Source organism: Solanum verrucosum, unplaced genomic scaffold, assembly GCF_900185275.1.
Source record: "Solanum verrucosum unplaced genomic scaffold, falcon-dt-bn FXZP01000105.1, whole genome shotgun sequence".
Classification (NCBI taxonomy): domain Eukaryota; kingdom Viridiplantae; phylum Streptophyta; class Magnoliopsida; order Solanales; family Solanaceae; genus Solanum; species Solanum verrucosum.
Window position 1 is genome coordinate 347844 of NW_026020263.1, and position 23196 is coordinate 371039.

Consider the following 23196-nt stretch of genomic DNA (forward strand, 5'->3'; position numbering starts at 1 on the left):
CTATTTTTTTCTTGAATTTCCCACATCAAAGCTTCAAACTTCCTTACTTGATGAGTTGTAGCAGTCCTCCACATAAGATTACTGAGGTCCCTATTTGGAAATTGAGATTGAAAGTTACTTTTAAGATGTCTTAGACAAAATCGATGAAAGGCCCGAGGCTTCTGAAATCGCCACAACTTTGATAAACTAGTCAAGATTCCTTTTCCCTATCAGAGATAATACAAATATCTTCTCTATCCTTTATCACATGTGCACTCAATTTCCTAAAAAATCATTTCCATGTCTCTTTCGACTCCTTGTCAACAATACCAAACGCAAGAGGAAGAATGTTATCATTTCCGTCAACTCCAACAACAATTAACAATTTTATCTCATATTTACCATACATATGAGTTCCATCTACTGAAATAACAGGACGACAAGTTTGGAATCCATCAATGCATGACTTGATAGCCCAAAATACAAACTTGAAAGTTTTTACCTCTGGTGAACTCATTGACTCTTCGTGTTTCCATTCCACAACTGTTCCAGGATTAAAGTATTGAAAAGTTGCAAAAAACTTAGGAAGCTCACTAAATGATTTTTGAAAATCACCATATACCAATGTAAATGCGCGTTGACGTCCAAGCCACACTTTTTTATATGTTACTTGATGACCAAATTTTTCATGAACCTTACAAATGACATCCACTACCAACAATTTTGGATTTTTACGTATTTGATTTAAAAACAAAGATGCAATTAAATTGGTATCTAAGTTAGTGTGACCTGTTGTAAGCCCTTCAGTCTCACATCTATGATTATTAAAATACTTTTCTATCTTCCAAAGGCTACCTCCAACCTTCCGACCACGAAGAAACCATGGACAACCCAATGAATTATAAATCTGCATTTCACAGTCCATAAGCTCTTAGTTGATATTACAACCTTAAATTCTTTATTTTTGCACAAACTCCAAATTGTCACAGCCTATTTCAACTTAGCTTACTACTAAAACACATATTTTTTTCTAAATCTTTTTTTGCATCCTCGAACCAAAAAGAACAACATTTCATTTCGGATTCACGAGTAGAGATAAAAATATCTCCCTCAGTCTCCAATGTTGTAAAGTAAGGTATATCATTATTTTGCATTTCGGATACATCCTGATCAAATTGATTTTGAAAATTTACCTCACTTTCATTTTGAGGTAAATCTCCAATATCTTCATCGGATTCACTTTCAATGGCTTTACTCTCTCCATCATCTTCTGAAAGTGCATCCTCCTCCGAATTTTCATCGCTTCTTTGAGCATGTGCATCATTACACAAATCAAAGGTAGCTTCATCTTCTCTGTAGAAAAAAAAGTTAATTTCATGAAATACATAAAATGAAAATAATTAATTATTCATGCTACTAAATAGAATTACTTGAAAAGATTACTCTACCTGATTTCATATTGGTTGTGGCTACTCTCAATATGTCTTTGACTACCCGAGCCTTCATCAAATGATTGATGGATACCATGTGTTGCAGTGTATGCAAAATGAGGCTGATTGTGGCAAATCCATAATTTTGAGCCAATAAGTTCATATGATAACCATGTTGATCATTCATTCGAAATAGATTATCTTGATTTATTGGTCTAATCTTTATATACATATCCAAAAGATTTATATCAATTTTGTTCAAAAAATTCCAAGGAATGGCAAAAGATTGTAGCAAAGATTGGTCATTCTCAATTTTGAACTCAATAAATCTTATAATGTTACCTTGAAATGAGCATGAATACAGAAATATCCAATTGAATATTTTCACCATCAGTCCCCATTTTCTCATGCAACAATTTAATTAATTAAATTAATTCAACGTAGTTGGTCGAAATGAACATGCTAACAATCATTCTGACACATTTGTTATATCGAAATTCGTTCATTTCAGTGATTATTTCACCACCCCAATACAAAGCAATCATCACGTTATCTTCAAAATTAGCCATAAAAAAATCCTACACACAAAAATGAGATGCATTATAGTTATTAAAAAAATGTTATAAGTACATTACAATATATTGACAAGCCATACCTATTAAAATTTTGTGAGTATTGATTCAGCAATGGGGCATCCAAGCAGAATATTTGTAAAAAATTATTGGAATGTGCTAAACATTCTATATAACTATTTCTTATAATGATCTGTGGCCAAATTGTAAAAGAAACACTTTAGCAGTTTGTTGTTACTGTCAGTTACGTTTTAAAGTTAAAACATAACGTATAGTAACGTTTTATTGGCAGATCAAATCAACAAGACATCTTCATAGCCCCGTGACATGATTCGATAGAATCGTTACTCATAGTAACATTTTAGTCTTAAATCGTGACTCATAGTAACGACTTTAACGTCACATTTCGTACAAAGATTCTCAGGTGGTAGACTTGTGATTAGATTTGATAGAATCGTTACTCAGATGAGTAACGTTTTATAGGCAAAACATGATTTATAGTAATGACTTTGACGTCAAATTTCGTACAAAGATTCTCAGGTGGCAGACTTGTGATTTGATTCAACAGATATCGTTACTACGAGTAACGTTTTACCTTTAAAACGTGCTTCGTAATAACGAAATTTGGTACAAAGATTCGAAAGTGGCAGATTTGCAGAGACTCGTTACTGACAGTAACGTTTTAAGCATAAAATGTTACTGCCAGTAACGTAAAGCTTCTTTAACACCGTCTTCCAAATATTTTTGGTCCGTTGATTTTTTTTAAATGAAATATAGCCTAATACGTTACTACCAACAACATTATATTAGTTTTGTAAAATTTCAAAGTTTCATATTACTTTAGTGAATTGAATGAAATAATAGATTATTTTGGTCAACTCTTCAGTAGAGGTGACATTAGGCATTTGTAATAACCCAAGAGCAACTTAAATAAAAGAGTCTTCTTCTATAATCAAGTTCTCCTATCTAAATTCTTCCTTTTAAATTTCTAGCTTCCTCTTCTTTAGTTGAACCTTTCGATCTTAGTTAACGATCTTAGGCTAGTAGAAGGGTTCTCGGGTTATACTTTTTTTCTGCTATTCTCTACAGTTTCCGCTTTCCTAATTCAATCCCAACGTCTCTTTTTGTTCCTCTTCATAAGAGAGTGGTAGGCAACCATCAAAGGGCAAGCAGCAACCATTGTCCATTATCTACCACCATGAAGTCGAGGTCTTCGAATCAGAAGTTCAATCTATGTCGAGATTTGGTTATTCACCGATTGTCCCCGCAAGCCTCAATTTCAGATAGAGTGGTGATCAAATTGCTGAAGGAGCCACTGCTCATTCGCTCGCAAGTTCGAAAGGATTTCACTATTCTTGGGCGATCTAGAAAAGAGAAACTTTTGTGTTTTTTGCACATTCAAAGGTTGTATCTTTGTTTTCTTTTCGCGTAGCGTTTCATGTGCTGACCCTCTTCTTCTACTTAGTTGAACTTTAATATAATCTCTAAGTTTTATATCATTATATTTCATGCTCTATGTTTTGTTTTGTATGATAGAGACTTTATTTCAAATTTCTCTCATATCCTAAATTTTGAAGCATGGTTTACTTTTAGTTTTCATTGTTGTGAAACATAATTATATATTAAAAAACTCTAGTTCGTATTATTGATTTAGCGCTCATGAGAAATATCTAGTGAATATATGAATTTCATAATTTTAGTTAAGAAGCAGGTCACCCTTTCTAATTAATATATGCTCCTACAGTGAAGAAATCGCTAAGTTTGGTTGGATTAGATAGTTATTTTAGTTTGTTATTACTTTAGTTTGACTTTGAATTAATGGGCTAAACTTTGAATTGAATATCTACTATCTATGAGTTTGAAAGTAATTGGCGAGTATTTTTATTTTACTTTTAATTTTGATTAAATAAATCATAAGAACTTATATATCCTCACCTTTTTGAATATTTTTAACATGTGCACCATGATGAAATGATATTGCTTGGAGTTCAATCACAACTAGTGAAGGATCAACGAGTTAAGTCGAGCTTAAGTGAAATCGTCTCTCCAAGTGGGGCTAGGTAAGTTTTGGGAGATGATGAAATATAGACAGGCTATAAGTGACTTCTTATATGAAGCACATATATAGCTTTATAAAAAATAAAGCCACTTGTTAGTCCCTTCTTTTCTAATTTTATATGTCAATCTTTTAAAGGTCTCAAAGACTTAAAAACTCTTATTATTATTGTTAAATTATCAACATGCTTTTACTAAATTCAAACATAAATATAAATAGTTTTTAAGTTTTTAGATAACTTTTGAAGTATCAAAATATGTGTTTTAGTACTCTTGAATAATTTCTCTTAAAAAATATTTTTTTGTCTTTTCTAAAGGCATTTAAGAGAGTTGATCATAAAAAATAGGAATAGAGGAGTAACATCCATTGGCCCATTTTCAGCCTTGTCATATCATGATCCTACTCTCTCTCTTTCTCTCTCTCAACTTTAACTTTATATGTTGTTTGTTTATTTAAATTTGTATGTTGTACGATATACTTTAATTAAGCATTTGATTTGGAAGCAACCAGGTTAGTTCCTCTATTCTTTATTCTCATTATCCTTACTTTATTTTATTTTTGAATTAACTTTTCCTCTTTATTCATATTATTCAAATACTTTAAGAATTTTATTGGAAGTGATCAGGTCACCCTCTCCCTCTTTTATTTTTAATATTGCAAGTATTTTTTATTTATTTTTTTATTTGGTGGTCAAACATATATCTTTACTTTACTGAATCCATGAATATTTGTGCCTCTATTGGCTTTGCATGTGTCAATTCTTATTAACTCGCATAGATTTAACTTAGTTGCTTTAAAAAATAAGTTCGCATGTCTAATTACCTTACCACCTAGACTTGTATTAATTAGATAATAATTGATTTACGCTTAGTTTATACTTGCCTTAGAATTAAGAATAAAGTTCCTTTATGTATGTTATGATAAAGTATTTTTGCTAGCTTAATAAATTAGTGGCCCTTGTTTTATCGCCTAACTCCCACATATATTGTATGAGATACGGTCGGGACCCACATTTGTAGACCTCGAGGGATGCTTAACACCTTCCCCTCAAGGTAACTTGAACTCTTATCCGATCTAGGATTTTGTAAACTTTTAAAATTAATTAAAATTAGTTAGGTTAGTTTGGTGCCCTAATGCGCCTTTAATTCGTTAGGTGACGACACTTCTTTTAAACAAACCTAAAAAAAGAGTTGTTAGGTTGTGCACAAAACCCATTTTTGCAATAAATAAAAATAAGGGAGCGAAAATCCTTTACCTATGTTGGCATACATAATTTATGAGGATTATGAGTTGTCTGAACTCATCTCATATCGGTGCTCAATACTACTCCCAATGATATATAACTCATGCTCAAATGTGTAAAACATAAATCTTTCTCAATTTGAGGTAATTTCTCAAAAGATCCTCTTAAAAGAGGTAATACTCTGAAACTCCTCTGAACTTGTAAACTCATTTAGAAATTGATGTTTCTCTATAAAGTAAAAGTATTACATACTTGGGAATACATAGTTTCTTATACTCATTTTGAAATATGAAACTCAACTCTCCTCACCCTCATACTCAAGACTTAGTTCAAATCTTTATTTAATTGCAAAAGGGTTCTTAAATTTGAATCAAAAGGACCTCTTAAAATTTTCTGTTAACCAAAATGTGAATACATGTGATTATGACATCACCAAAATCTCATAATGACCACACTGAGATCGAAAAGTCGTCTTTGGAATGTCATCTTCTTCACTCTCAATTGGTGATAACCCAACCGAGGTCGATCTTAGAGAAGTAACTTGCTCCTTAAAGTTGATCAAACAAATCATCTATCCTTGGAAGAGGATATTTGTTCTTAATAGTAACCTTGTTCAATTGTCGGTAGTCAATACACATACGAAGTGAACCATCTTTCTTCCGAATAAACAAAACTCAAGCACCCCATATGGAGAGATACTCAGTTGGATGAAGCTCTTATCCAACAAAATTACTTCTTTAATTCCTTAAGTTCTACCGAAGCCATACGATAAGGAGGAATAGAGATAGGTTGCGTATCAGGGAGTAGGTCTATACCGAAGTCTATTCCCCTTTCAAAATCATTAGGAAACACTTTCAGAAATTCATTAACAAGTGGGACCGACTCAAGAGTTGGGGTTTCAGAAACCATATCCCTGACCCAAACAAATTGGTATATACAACCCTTGGAGATCATCTTTCTAGCTTTTAGAAAAGAGACAAACTAACTCTTAGGCGTTGAATTTCCCCATTTCCACTCTAGGATGAGTTCATTCGGAAACTGAAACTTGACTACTCGGGTTCTACAATCAATAAAAACATAAATGAATGCAATCAATCCATACAAAAAATAACATCAAAATCTAACATATGAAGCTCTACAAGATCAACACGAATGACTCTATGGTATAAGGAGACGGAACACTTTAGATAGACTCTCTTAGCCATAATAGATTCACCAACGAGAGTAGAGATAGAAAAAGGGTCTAGAAACATATCCGGAAGAATATCAAACCTCATAGCTACATATGGCGTCACAGAAGGCAAGGTAGCACCGGGGTCAAGTAAAGCATAAATATCAAGATGAAAGACTTTCAACATTCCGATAACCACATCGGACGAACCCTCTCGCTCATTATCAGTCTAAAGTGCATAGAATCAGTTTTACTTCTGATTACCACTAAAACTTGAAGAACGATAGGGTTAAGTCCGTTGACAATTATCTCTTTTATTCTTAGCAACTGAGGGACAATCTCTTATCTTATGATCGTCTTGCCACAACCAAAACATGCATTAGAATCAGCTAGACATTTTCCCTTATGCTTTCTTCCATATTTAGCAAAGTAGACAATAAAGATCCACTACCATTCCGTCCTTGAGGCTTAGGGTTAAACACCCTATCTTTGTTGAACTTAGGAAGAAAATTGGAGAAATCTTGACCGAAAAACCTTTGTCGGGACTTAGAACAACCACACCCATCGGACCTTGAATGTGAAAAGTCACCATCACCAATTTTGGCCTTCTTTGCCGCCCTAGACCTTTCCTTAAGTTTATCCTCTTCAATTTTTTGAGCATGAATCATTAGATGAGAAATTTCCATAACATTAATAAGCATGGTGGTACAACGTTCTTTGACCATTATTTCGGACATATCCGAACTGAACTTACTCATTCTTGCCCTAGGATCGGCGACCATAGTAGGAGCATATCTGGGAAAATTGAGTGAACTTCCTTCACACTCATATTTCCTTGACGAAGGTTGATGAATTCAAGTACCTTTGCCTCCCTCATCTCAAGGGAAAATAACCTATCAAGGAAAGCAACCATAAGCTTTTCCCAATCAAGCGAACCTGCATCAACCACCCTCTCCTCTTTCCATTGGTAACCACACTTGAGCAACACCCTTAAGTTGATAAGCGGTTAACTTCACCTTTTCCACCGGCATCACTCTCATGATCATCAACACCTTATACACTTCATCAATGAATCTTAAGGATCTTCCTCAACCTTAGAACCATGAAACTCTGAAGGATTCATTCTAGTGAAGTCTCTAACTCTAGTTGCCGATGTACCCACATTTGGGTTGACAGGGACCACAACCTCTCTATTGGCTTGAGATGCCATTGCTTGAGCCAACACTTGAAAAGCAGCCCAAAAATTCAAATAAGTCGCTTCTTCAACCAAAGGGTCAACTGAAACTTGAGGAGCTTCTTGAGGAGATTGAGGAGCTTCTCGTTCCACATTCTCTCCCGCATTTCTTCTAGTATATGCCCTTTGAGTGGCCATATCCTGTAAAGCATCATATGAGGATTAGGAGAGAGACATTATAGATTTAAACTTTATTTTACGACTTTAGAGTAATGAAAGAAGTGGAGTTTTCTGAGCATTTTATAGCCTCTGAATCATAAGTGTAGCGTACTTCACACTTATGAACAAGATTCTACTCGACGTGGTTTATGAGACTTCCTATGACCTTTCTAAACTTTGTGCTCTGAATATCAAGTTTGTCACGACCAAAAGTATAACCTAGGCGTAACATGGCGTATAGGACCTCGAGGGCCCCTACACAAGCCACTTACCATACGTCATACAAGATAATAGAAAATCAAGAGATTTTAAAACGCAGTTCATATCATAAGAGTTGGCAAAATGTAGAGGAAGTCTAACATAGTCTCAAAGCCATTTATTATTTCAAGATAGATTGGGACGTAACCCATGCATCACATACAATATTGAAAAGTAAAGACAATAAGCAATAAAGGGTTCGGTCCTCGTAATATGAGGACTCACCAATCTTCAAATCTACTAATGTGATCACTAGCCACAAAGATACAAAATAGGAGCATCAAACCCTACATTAGTGAAATAATGTAGGCAAGAGTATGCGTTAGTACATGGAATGTACCAAATATGATGATAGCAATGCATAAGAGTTATGAAATCATGCTAAAAAGGGACTTTACATGACATGCAATTGTTGGGTTATATACTATTAACCATATGTTAAGATATACTCCCTCCATTTCAAATTAATTGAATTGTTGAGGTGTTTCACACCCTTTAAGAAAAGAGGATTAAGACACAAATTAGACACAATTTTTCCATTTTTACCCTTATTAATTATTATCAAATTTATGAGTAAACTAACTAAATAATAATTAATACCTAATTCCAATACTAACTAATGAAGGGTAAAATTGGAAGAAAATTCTAAAAGTAGTCTTGAAAATTGAACAATTAAGTTAATTTGAAAAATGAAAATTGTCTCAACAATTCAATTAATTTGAAATGGAGGGAGTAATATTTATTATAGAATGAATATTTATTCAGTTTTAATAGATCATATATTCGTTTATGGTGTCTGTTTACTTATATAGTACCTGATTTAGTGTGTAGAGTTTTAGCTTATACACAGAGGATTAAATCATCGATTCTTATAATTATAAAGTTTTTTTTTCACAATCTATGATGGAAATTGGACATGCCATCGGTACGATTGTAGCACAAGATTATATGTAATTTATCTTGATTATGGGAACGGTATAGTTCCAACCTCTTGTGCTAGTTGTTTAAGACTGGCTGACAAAACATATTCTCTAAACTATTAAATGCACTTATATTCTTAATTCTGATATAACTATTATGATTTGTATATATTAATTATCATTTTGATTTATCAAAAGATGAGATTCTGAGATGGGTCCATATGCCTGGTAGTTGGATGATAAAAATATATATTGGTGGAATAATAAGTTAGTTGATGAAATCCATTTCTCGTTATAGCGATTGATTGATATGTATTTTTGAGAAACTTATAAGTTTTCATCGTGTCAAACCTTGCAAGTGGATTTATGAATTTGATACATGAAATAAGTTAAGTAGTGCCCTAAAGGAAATTAATCATTGAATTAAATTCGCCAGTAATTTAATTTATTGATTAATATCTGTAATCTTAACATCGGGAATTACATAAGTGTTTAATGAGGAATTTCAAAATATAAATAGAGGAGTGCAATTACAAATTTCTAGTGGAATGATTTGTAATTTATTATGATAAGAATAGTTCAAATTAATTATTTAGAATTATTTCCATAATAGGAAGCATCGGTAACTAATTTTGTGGTCCCTACAATGCCCATATTTAACTAGAACTCAGAATCCTATTTCTATGGGAAAATGAAGAATAATGTGGGTTTTTCTAGTTTTCTAGAGAAACTAGGTTTTTTAGTTCTTTTTTGGATTAGGAAGAAATCTCTATAAATAGGGATTCTCCTAACCTAGAAAATAGACGAGTTTCTATTCGATACTTTCCCACCCAGGTATTGAGAGAGTTGGGATGTGAACTTGGGATCACTGTAGAACACCATAGTTGTTGTCTATCTTGTAGATTCTCTTGAATGTCTATCTATCTTGGGATTCGCTTGAAGGTATTTGCTCACACTTCAAGATGTAATTCTTGAACTAAATTTCAGTAAGTTTGTGTGTTCTACCATATTATATGTGTTTTAGCATAAACGTATATGTTATCTATTATTCATGTAAACAGTAAGATTTTGGTATGCTTCCGTTTTGCATATAGTTTTCTAACAGCAATGACCAAGCTAAACCATAGGATAGAAGGGTTAGAAAACATAATCATGATCAATACAAGTTAAAACATCTTTAAAATACATGTGAGATACTTCTAGAGGTTAATTATTGTGGGAGATTTACCTTTAACCGACATAGAGACCATGTGAGTTATAACATAGAATCTGGTGTCTACCCCACACCGAAATGAGGTGTTCTCACTTTCCAAGGTAAGAACCATGAACTTCTAGCTTACGTGGATCCACGAGCTAATGTCTATCTTAGACAAACCTATGGTGGCACATAGTTTATGGGACATGGCTAATCGTCACTTGTCCACTCGGTGCTAAGCATAAATCTCATGGAATACTCATTCATCTTAACTTTTCTTAATATTCATGGGCATTCAACGCTTGTCTTATCATTGGAGGTCATGGGTAATCACTGCTTGCCCTCATCATCCATGGAAGGATATGGTAGTCAATCCAAGCTAAGTTTCATTAGAATAGTTCCTTAAATCTAATTCATCTTAGGTGATAAAACCTTTCAACCTTATGAATTATTTATGTGAGAAAATTCTTTCATAATCACAACAACAATACTTTATTATTCTCAAAGCATCCTTAAATCGTTTTTCATCAATTTCATAAAGAACATGCATATCTTCATAAATTCATCCTTCATAGCTCAAAAGTTTCTTCATATGATTTTAGTCTAGAAATCATAGATTTCACATGGGTTCATGGAAATTCAACTTAAAAACATGTAATTATCTCAATTCATGCATAAAAAGACATAAAACAATCAATTAGGTCATAATTGAAAAGAACCCATGAGATTGAGTAAAAACACTAACTTCAATTGGAGATTCAACCTTGTAAAAATTGGAGAAATTAGGTACCTTATGGAGGAAAGGACTTCATAGGTGATTACTATCATACCTTGATGCCAAAAACTTGCAATTAATGGTGAATTTGGAGACTTGATCTTGAAATCGTACACTTCTTCTTCTTCTTAGAGCGAGAAATATTTGAAAGGATGAACTTGATCAACTTTTAGGAATTTTAGGAGAATGGATTGAATTACTGAATTTGGGGGTAAAACTACCTATATAGGGCCTAAGGTAAAGGGTAAAACAACATAATATTGGGTTAATAATTTAGGAAATACCCAAAAGTCCTTCTAAAAATAATTGTTGATCTCCATCGACAGTGGGGACGGACGGTCCGTAGGTGAGCCTACGGACCGTCGTCCTAGTCGACCGTCGATGGGTTCAGAAACTTGTTATTTGGACCCTTGACTGACGGGACCCATTTACGGTTCGTTGGTCAACCTACGGTCCGTACATGGCCTCTGCGAGTCCTGTTGAAATTTCTTAGAATCCCACTATCTGAGACTCACCTACGAGACCTATTTACGATTCGTGCATTGGATGACGGACTGTCCTGGTGAACCGTATAAAAGTACCGGGACTTGACACTTTTAGGAAATTTTGGACTTTCCACCCACGGCCCCACTTACGGACCGTGTACCAGTCCACGAGTCGTCTGTGGTTCCATTGGTGCTGGCACTAGTTCCAGGAAAAAGCTGCAATTTTTCATATTTTCAAATCAAAGGTGTTATAGTCGGCCTATGATGCCTAATGAGTACCTGTTATTTTGGTACTCATGCTACATTTTGCATCTATTTTGTGATGCAGGTCCGAGCACTAGTTATCGATTCTAAGATCAAGCCTACAATTGCCTAATTCAGAGGCGAGGTTGAGCATTTCAGACTTTACCTCTGTCTGTATTTTGATAACTCGTCTTGTTGTATTTTGAGATAAGTTTTTTGTATTTTGGGTCCAACTTTTGGGACTTGTACTCCTTATTTTAGTAGCTCAGCACTTGTGACTTTCAGGTTCTGGGAGAGATTCTATTATATATATATATTTTTTGGTTTGCTTCCATTTATTCTTCTGTTTATGTATTTAAATTGTTGCTTCCGCTTTGGCTTTGTCTTTACACCCATTACTTGTCGTTTCAGTTTATGGGTTGACTTACTTACTAGTGAGTTATAGTTGATGCTATTCTGACTCGAGAAATCGAATCGTGATAAAAAAAGTACTAATGATTACATTTTGACATTAAAATGCGTCTTAGGATTATGATGCACTGCTGAAATCTCTTTCTCATACTTATTCAAATTGAACCACTATAGATTATAAAAATTAATGTATTATACGAATGTTCAACACATTCCAAACAACTTTCAGCTAACCTTCTTCTTGTGTGATCCATTGTTTCAACATTCACAAAAATTAACGTGTGTAATTAAGTTAGTCAACGTGTCGTGATATGTTAAGATAAAATTGTAGTTTGTTAATTATTATTTTTATAATTATTCGTGGTTAGTTAAGAAAAAGACTTTAGCAATGTGTTGTTATTGTAAGTCATGTTTTAATAGCAAAATAAAATCTTTAATGTAAAAAACATAAGTATACAAAATAAGCATCTTAATAACCACTCTATATCAATAGTTTTATTTTTCACCAACATAGCAATAGATTTTTTTCAAAAATATTAAATAAAATTAATAAAAAGAAAACAAAACGAAAATAGGAGAGAGATTATTATGACCCACAATTGATTCTTCTTTTCCTTAATTTTTTCCCATTATTTATTTACCTTCCATAATTAACTCAAATTGTTATACATTCTCTTTCACCAAAAAAAGGTATTTTAACCAAATTAAAACTCTCTACCTACTTTATTCTAAAAGTTTGTTCAATTATGGATATAAACAGTGTTTCAATTCTAATTCAACACAACAGACGATGGAATGCAAAAAATATGTGTGGATAGATCATGACGATATTGATGATTGTTATTTGGTGTTTCTTTTCGTTATTGTTATTTTGTAATATGACAATAGTAAATTTTTATGTGATGGGTGTTGGTGTGTTTGATATAATATAGACAATTTATTATACATCAACTTTGGTTGGTGTATGTTAGGGGTGTACATGACCAGGTTGGTTCGGGTTTTTCAAATATCAAATCAAACCATTTGTGTCGGATTTTTAAATCTATAAACCAAACCAAACCAATAAAATTCGGGTTTTTTAACCTCGGATTTTTTCGGATTTTCGGGTTTTTTTCTGTAAAGTATTCATACAAACATATAATTTACTTGTACTTCAAATATTTCTTTAGTCCTACCAAAATACAACTATCTAAGATGTTTCTTAAGAAAATAACACAAAATATGATATGAATAATGACACTAAAATATCCAATAATAAAATAATGATAATGAAATCGCATAAAATAAATATTGCAAATTAATAAGTCATAATGAAAATGATCATAATTTAAAAATACTAAACCATGCTAAAATAAGTTTAATAAGTATTACTTACATGACTAAATATTAAAGGAAATTAAAATTAGATTATGTATTTGAATTGTCTAAACCAATGTAAAATCAAAGAATAAATATTCAATATTATTATCATTCTTAGTGTTGAATTGATTTTCTTTTTGCATTAGTATTAATTTGATTTTGATTTAAGCTTTATTATAATTACCAACATCTGTGGACTATAATCTTTATCGAACCATTCAGAATTCTTAGTTTCAAACTTGAAATAATATATTAAAAGATAAAAAAATATGAAAAGTATAAGAAATATTTAAAAATTATATCAAAGTAAATATTTTTATGTATAAAATGAAATTTTAAAATTATATATATAATGTCGGGTTGGTTTGGTCTCGAGTTGGTTTTTTTTTCAATACCAAATCAAGTCAAACCTGTAACACCCCTCAAAATGAAGTAGGATAAAGTAGAGCCTCACATGGGTGTTATGCATTAATAACTTGTTAAAATAATGAAGAATAGCCTTTTTAGTCAGTTTTAAAGAGTTTGGAAGTCAAACGTCAAGGGACGACCAAGACGTTCGGAAACTAGTCTTTTACGTGTTGGTGTGTTCTAGTATGTTGTTCATGTTTTTATGTGTTGTTTGGAGTCTAAAATCAGTGGAGGTGACCCTAGTGTCTTAATAAATGTTTTTAGGATCAAAATGTCTGGGTACGACTCCCCGGGACCACCCTAAGGGTCCCCAAGGAGGACCCCAACCCTTGGCAAAACAAGCTGCCAAAGCAGCTTGCAAAATGTGCTTGGAGGGAGCATGTCCGCGTCGCGGACTAGCTCCACCAAGGACCAAAAGTTTGGTCCCTATCGTGGACGTGTCGCGGACTCCTCTGCCTCGAAATTTAATTTCCAGAAACTTGTGGGAACACCTCCGCGTCGCGAACTTGTTTTCCGACGAAACTTGCAAAAATAAAACTCAAGTTTGCCTTGTTTAAAAAGGTCCAACTAAGTGAGGGGTAGTTTGGGTACTTTGGGGGTTATTATAAATGGTTATTCTACCTATTTGAGGGTATTTTAAGTGGATAAAACCCCAAAACCTAGAGTTGGACCTCATTATTCCAATTGAACCTTCCCTCTCAAATAAACTTTCTCTCTAGAACTCCATGGAAGACATCTTTGAAGCTTCAAGCTAGGGATGGGTTCCTACTGATTTCTCCTTCAAATTCCTAGGAAATTAATCATAAAGGTATGGGGATTTTATCTTTGATTCTCCTTTCAATCAAAGAGCCAAATCAAAGAGATTTCAATGTTTTTCAAAAACACTAAAAAAACCCCAATTTCAATTCTAAGCTTGGGTTCTTGCATGAAAGTATTTCAAATGATATTTTATGTTAATATTGATGGTTTTAAGGTAAAAAATTCCATGAACCCTTGCATATCTTGTAACCCTAAGTTTGGGTCTAAAGTGGGTCTATTGATTATGAGCTAATAATGTGATATTAATGTGTAGATTGTTATGGGCTATTGATTTATGTATTGTTCTATATTGGATTATGAGGAATTGATGGTCAATTGTGTTATATTGGATATTGGCCTTGAATGGGCAATTGTGACCTAAGGTTTATGATGATAATGAAGTTGTGAATAGATTATTTGATTCTAGTATTATATATATATATATATATATATGTAATATATGTTAGAATTGTGAGGTTTGATCCCTTTGAAAGTGGGGAGGTGTTTACTTTATAAGCATGTTGTGATCATGGCCTTGTAGGCAAAGTTGGATGATTGTTGTTTTGAGTAATGTTGATTATGTGAAGGTAATGTGATATGATGTGAATTTGTGTATGGTTTTAAGAGCATGAAATGTGACCTTGTGTAGAGACTTTATGTGTTATGCTTGGTTGTTGTCTTCTTTGAATGACTTATAATGAAGGAGAGGTTAGGGTAGACTATGTTTACCTACTCTCACACCTAGTGAAGAATGAATGAAAAGAATGGGAGTTAATACTAATGAAAGAAAGTTGGGTCTATTGTAAGGATAGTCTCATAAAGTACTCCTTAAATGAATGGGGTTCCTAGATGAAAGGTTTTCTCATCTTTGAATCAAAGAGTTTCCTTAGTGAATGAATGAGGGTTAGGATGGGTATTCCTTTGTGAGTTGAGATGAGAATACTTAGTAGCAATCCTTATCCCTAAATGAATGAATGTTGGGTTAGGATGAGTACTCCTTCGTGAGTTGAGATGAGAGTACTTAGTAGCAATCCTTATCCCTAAATGAATGAATGTCCTAACTCCGTGGGGGAGTAATGTCTAGCACCGAGAGGATATGAAGATGGGTGGATACTCCTTCGTTAGTTGAGATGTGAGTATTTAGTAGCAACCCTTAAGATGGGTGCTCCTTCGTTAGTTGAAATGTGGGTACTTAGAAGCAATCCTTCTATCCCTTAACTATGTGCCCACATAGGACTAGCAAGTGGTTTCTACCACGTAAAGGCTAAAAGAATGACCCTACCTTAGGCAAGTGGGGATCCTTCATCCGGTAAGGGTATTATCGGGATTCCATGTCAAGCTCCGTGGTCTATGTCGGTTAAGGCTCTTCCCCCACACTAATGAATGAATGAACTAGGGTCTCTTAAGGGTGTACTACTTAGGATAGGTGGTGGAATGGGACATCATCTAGACATTGCACAAGTAGACATTTAAAGGAGATCTTGGTGTGTCTTAGTAATGATAATGAATGAATGAGTCTTATTGGGCTAATTAATGAAAGTGTTGGTCTTTGAGCATGCTAATGTGAAAGTGAGTCATAATGAATTGAATGTAAGTGCTTATGTTGAATTGAATGTATGTGATGATCTTATGTCATTAGTGAATGAAGTTTTCTAAATGCATTAAGTTGAATCAACGATTTATGTTGAGATGTGAATGGAGCTTGTCTGGTGTAGCCTTAAGGATCACTTGAGTGTGGTATGGAGAGGTAGTATGGGCTGTTTTACCATGTCTTACTTAGGTGAGTCTTGGGATGACATTTGATGGGTGTTTTAGCTTTATGAAGTGACTTGTTGGCTTATGTGCTTATATGTTTTATGTGTTTAATTGGTGAAGGTTGAGGTATGCATGGTAAGTGCACTTTGTGTGACCTTAAGGTGGTGCCTTAGTGTGGGTGATGGTATGAGACGTTGCCCATACATTGCACAAAGGTATTGCTTAAGGGTTACTTAAGGTGAAGGTCCAAGGCAAGAAGGTAAAGGTAAATGGGTTATGTATGTTTATGAGGTATTGTGAAGCATATGACTTTGTATTGTTGGTTGTGACTTGTAAGATGCCTATTATGTTGATGTTCATGAGATTTTATCAAAATGGCATGAAAGCATAACTTCCTCACAAATGTCCTTTTTAGCATGTTTTGCATATCCTCATACTTAGTACGTGTGTTGTACCAACCCTTTTCTTCTATTTTACTACAAGTGTAGGTTGTGGTAAGTAGGAGGAGATTGTGCTTTGGAGTAGTTTGGGTTGCTTCACTCTTCCAAGTCTTTGGTATGTCCTCAAGATTCGAGGACTATGTTTAGAAGTTTCTTAGTCATTGTAATAGACACTTAAGTTTCATTTCATTTGTAAAGGGCCGTGTCCCTTAGTACGTTTTAGGTTCTTGTCTAAGATTGGCTAAAGAGACTTAGTAGTTCCGCTTGCGTATTGGTGTTTTCAAATGTTGATGACTCTTGAAGTCTTTATTGAATAGAAGTTTTAAATTCTTAGTGATTTTTATGATCTATGCGATGAATGAATGCTAAGGCTTGTATAAGACCTCCGAGAGGTCGAATACGCATGTAATGGCTAGGGGGTGCTCCCAGGTCGTTACAAAACCAATCATTAGTCCATTTTTTTTCTCGGTTTGCGGTTTGGTTCGGTTTTCGATTCGATTTTGTACGCCCCTAGTGTATGTGTAAGTGTTACGACGGAATTGGTGATTTGTTAACATAATGGATTTAAAAGATTTGATATGTTTTTCCGTGCTTGTTAATTCGAAATCTAATCATATTAATGTTGTATGTGATGGTGTAGTAAATATATTTTAGATATTTAGCTTCTTTAGTTTTTGGTAGATGTGTTGGTGTATTTGATATATTTTAGATAATTTATATACACCAAATTTGGTTGGTGTATGTGTGTGTTTATGATATGCATCGTTGTTATTAAATAACTTGGTAGTTTGTAGTGTATGTGATTTTTGGTTGGATTAAGATATATACATTGATAAAATTCTTGGTTAGATCATGGTGTAATATTGATTTAAAATATGTATTATTTATCATATTAAACTGTACACCATATTTTTACCGTACATCATTTATGTACACTATAATTAATATGTAAATTTTTAAAACTAATATTACATGATGGTGTTATGCATTTAGTTGATTGTTTAATTAAATTTATTATATAAATTAGTAATTTTGGTTAGTTTATGGTGTAAATGTTTGGTGTACATCAGATATTATATATCAGATAGAAATGTATGCCAAACTTTTACCGTAATGTATACCTTAATTAAATTATAATTATGAATTTTTTTTAATTATAAATAATTGATTATATTATGATTTTATAAATTGACATAGGTTTGAATGTTTCTAACTATGTATGAAACTGTGCTGCAGGAATGCATGTGATTTCAAGATTGCATGACTGACTGATATATGACGCAACCACCAAATATAATCTATTGCTTCCCAATTAAAAGTCAAAACAACAATATTTTAGTTGATAATCAAATGTGTTGTGCTAAAAAAAAATGGTGCATAATTGATTAAATTATGGTGTAAGTCATTTTAACGCTGGGACATATAAAAAAAATATCAATTTTATAACGTATTATAAATCATTTTAAATATCTAGCTGATCACTATAATGGTATAATAAATAGTAAACGTCAACGTTATACCATAATGTAGACCATTATAAAGAATCAAATTAAATTACAGCACTTCCAGAGACACCGGAAAGTAAATCAAGCAGTATTCTAAGAAGGATTGGCTTGAGGACATCTTCTTCTAACTATAAGAATCACATGGACGTTGAAGTGACTGAAATAAAGAAACAGACAGCAACGAGTATCTGCAACATCAACGTTATTGCCGCTGGTAAATAAGATGGCACTGCATTATCTCTCGATAGACTAAATTCATAATCCAATTGTTGTTCGTCTGCAACTTCCGTTGTAGAGATAGTTGTGAAGTCTGATTCAGGACATGGTCTAACTGGCCAAATAGGTAGTTCCTTTATTCAATAGAATAAGCAATCAATTCCTCTAGCCTAATATGCTCTTCTGCATATCCTAACCAAGGGAGGGAGTGTATGCAAAATCTTGCAGTTTACATGTTTGACCAGTATCAGGTTATTTGGAACTTCATCTCGAATATCATACCATTTTAATATTTGGTGTATTACGTCTCAATATCTTAGTGTGGAATCAACTCCTCCGTTCATATATATATATATATTGAAATCATATTGTACATCAATTGACACCATATATGATTTTCAATTTTCTTTTTTAAATATTACTAAAAAGAATTCTATCATTGGTATACAAATTAGTATGCATAAATAATTATTATGGTATGCAAATGGTTTTTTAATGATTTTACGTATATTGATATTTCATATAATGGAATATAAATTGATATTTCTTTTACAAAAGAATTGAAACAGAAATGGAGAGATAGAGAAAAAATCAATAGTAATTATATCAAATAAAAAATGTGTTTAATGGTAAGAATCCTATTAATTGGGCAATAAATTATCTCCCAAAAAATTAGCACCAGAATTCAAAAAATCAACTAAAAGAGAGAAAAAGAAACGTGTATCCTAGAAAATGTAAAGAATCATATTCAAGTATTCAACTATAATGTCATTGAGAATCTCAAAAGTAAACGGTATATGTCAAAAATTGTATATTAAATTAAAGTGTACATCAAATTGTCACCATAATGTATACCATATTAAGAAAATTTATACCAAAAAAACATGTCTATGCCATTCTATGTCCTAATTTATATATATATATATATATATATATATATATATATATATATATATATATATATATTATATTATATTCTACAGATAATTAATAGAAAAAAAAACAAGAGGTTTATACCATTCTATATCATATTTTTTATCATTATATAATTCTAAAAGTAAAAAAATAACGTAATTGAAGAGAGAGAAAAAATATTTTTTTCAAGTGTAATCGTGTTAAGTAAGAAAAAAAAACAAAAAAAAAATGTAACCAATCAAAAAAGTAAAACAATAAAATTATGAATCATATAAAATCAACCCACCAAGCTAAAACATAGGTAAAAAAAATCGTATAAAAATATGCACATTTAATAAGTTGTCATATTTGTAATTAAAATGTTAATATTGTAAATAAAAAGACTAGATTAATATTATGTAAATTAAAGTCTTAAATTGAATATTCTAGTAATTTTTCCATGTTATTACTGTAAATACGATTTTAGCCTTTAATCGTGATTCATAGTTATAATTTTATAACACGTTCAATTAGCTTCCATAAATGGATAGAGTTTAATAGTTAACTAATGACATTATCCTCATAAAGTTTTTAAAATAAAATAATATCTAAGATGTTATGTTATTATGAAATACGTTTATTTTAATTTTAAGATTTTAGAAAAAATATTTTATTTTTTTGTAAACCGATTTACATAATAATTTATTTTTATGAAAAATTTCATTAAGTGTGCTATATGTAAATGACACTGTTGTTAAAAAAAACATAAAAAAGAAGAGAAAACTTGAAGAGTTTTTGGAAATAAACACCCCTCAGGTAAAACTTGCGAAAATATGATAGTTGAGGTGAACAACAGCTACATGTCACTCCCAGCTAAGGCTGGCAAACGGACAGGACCAGATCAACAGGACCGGTTTTACCGGAACCGGTCCTCGTTACCGGATTTTGTTACCGGAACCGGTTTTACTGGAATTTTCCAAAGGTTCAATCCGGTCCCTTAGTTACCGGATTGGAACCGGTTTGGACCCGACCGGAACCGGTTCTTACCGGATCATTTTGTACCAGTAATTTTTTTTTATTTTTTTATTAAATTTAATTATTATATAATATTATATTATTAATTAATAAAATTATATTATTAAAAAACTTCAATTTAAAACTTTAAACTTTAAAGTTTCAATTGAATTTAAGTTTAAACTTTAAACTTTAAAGTTTAAAATTGACTTTAAATTTTAAAGTTTATAACTTTATATTGAATTTAAAGTTTAAAATTGACTTTAAAGTTTAAAGTTTAAAGTTTATATTGAATTTAAAGTTTAAATCTTAAAATTCAATTTTATATTAAAGTTTAAACTTTAAACTAATATTAAAATAGTTGAAAATTAAATTTCTAAAATGACTTGGATTAAATATAAGAGACAATTTTAAAAGAAAATCAAGGCGAATAGCTGTATATTTATTCAAATAAATAAATTGTACAATACAAATATTAGAAAGAGACAAAGAGTACATAATCTAGGTATTGAATATTAATTATTGTACTAACAATTGAAACTCTTTTTAAAATCTTTTCGTAACTTTTGTATCATTTCAAAAGAAACATTTTTTGGAACTTGTATTTGTCGTTCTTCTTCCATTGCTTCCATACCATCATCACTATTATCACCAAATATTTCATCTATTTCGTCTTCTATTTGGCTATTTAATTGTGGTAGTCCGGTATTTCTTCTTTCGGCATTGACCCAATCTCGAAACAATACCGATATTTTCAAACTATCCTTTGCTAATGAATATCGATGATCTCCAATCATAAATCTCGCCGCACTAAAGGCTTGCTCCGAAGCGACCGATGATGCTTGAATCGCTAGCACATCTCGAACAATCCTAGCAAGGGTCGAAAATTGATTTTCACGATTCTTCCACCATACTAATATTGGAGCTTGAAGTTGTCCTTCTTCATGCCTAATCTTTTCCCGTGCCTGATTGAAATATAAATCAAAATCATTATTAGTAGATGATTCAAGTTCAAGATAATCATCCATCCAATCATCCGTATCATCGCTTCTAGGTTTACAAGATGGAGGTTCAACTATTGGAATATTTTTTCCATAGATTTATATGTATTATATAACTCTCTAGCTTTTATATATATGCTACTTTTACAATCTTCAACACTAGGAGTTTCATCATCTCTAATTTCTAAATTTGCATAAATCTTTTCAACCATTCTTTCAACACCTTTTAATTTGTAATTTGGGTTGAAAGTAGTAGCAGTCAAATAGATTTGAGGAATAGGGAAAAAATATTTTTTGAATTTTTCAATCATAAAAGCAAGGGAATTTTCAAATCGATCTTTTCCTTTATATTTTGCAAATTCAGATGAAATAGCACAAATATTTACTAAAACAGAAGAAATAGTTGGATAATATTGACCAGAAGCAGCATTTGTTGCTTTATAAAAAACACTTAAAAATTCAATAAGTTCTTTTGTATTTTCCCAATCTTCATAGCCAATTCTCAAATTCGGGTCCGCATTATGAGCATTAAAAACTAATTGTACCGGCTCTTGATAAATATAAGCAACTTGAAGCATTTCAAATAAAGAATTCCATCTAGTGCATACTTCTTTTGGAACTTTTCTATATTCAAGTCCACATTCTTTACAACGATTTTTAAATTCTGTAATTCTAGCTTTTATTTTAGCTTTAAAAATCCAATTACAAGCAAGTCTAATTTTTTCACAAGAAATTCCAAATTGAGAAATACCATCTTTTACTATCAAATTATACACATGTGCGGCACACTTAATTTGAAAAGAATCATTATCAATTGGACAAAGTCTACATTTTAAATAATCAATTGCTTTCAAATTATTAGAAGCATTATCTAAAGTGACACTCATTATTTTATCACATATTCCATAAAATTGTAAAACAAGGCCTATTTTTGTTGCTATATAAGCACCAGTTTTAGTTTCTTCAACATATTTATATCCTAATATTCGTTTTTGCATGTTCCATTCATGGTCAATCCAATGGACAGTAATTGTAAAATAATCATTACCATTAGGACTACGTCCCATATCAGAAGTAATAGATAATCTACCATCATAATAAACAAATAAACAACGAAGAAAATGACAATATTCTTTTTGATATTTAAAAATATCACTTTTAATTGTACTTCTTGGAATACCTTCATAATCTGGGTTATACAATTCCCGAATATACTGAATAAAACCAGGATGTGAAGGAAATGAAAAAGGCAAACCACAAACAACAACCATTTTAGCTAATTCTCTACGATCTTTTTCTTTACTATATGTGCGGTGTGTGTTTCGGCTAGCCGGGTTAGTCATATTTAATACACTTTGAACCATATTAGAACCTCTAGCTCCCATAGAATTTTCAGGTTGAGGTATTCCATTTCTATTAGCCCTTTCTATATCATCTAGGCGAACAAATTCTTTATTACATTTTCTCAAATGTGTTCTTAGTCGTCCCGTTCCCCCTTGTGTACCCGTAGTTATATGTTTCATGATCAATTTACATTTCGTGCAAGTAACAATAGTTTTTTCCTCATTTTGTACCAAAAATTTCCATACTAAAGATCTTTTAACACGTACAACGGTCTTTGAAAAAGTAGGTAAAGAGGGGACTTCATCTTGTTCCGGTAATTCGGTAGCCGGAC

At 32.2% G+C, this 23196-nt stretch overlaps 1 protein-coding gene across 1 annotated transcript; it reads right to left on the minus strand.

Moving 5' to 3' along the window:
• Positions 1-271: 271 nt before the first annotated feature.
• On the minus strand, positions 272-904 carry LOC125833523 (uncharacterized). The gene has a single exon (XM_049512687.1). The coding sequence runs from the start codon at positions 902-904 to the stop codon at positions 272-274; it is 633 nt and encodes a 210-aa protein (XP_049368644.1).
• Positions 905-23196: the final 22292 nt, after the last annotated feature.

Excerpts from the sequence above, each read along its gene's own strand:
- LOC125833523 (XM_049512687.1), bottom strand. The coding sequence starts at position 904 with ATGGACTGTGAAATGCAGATTTATAATTCATTGGGTTGTCCATGGTTT.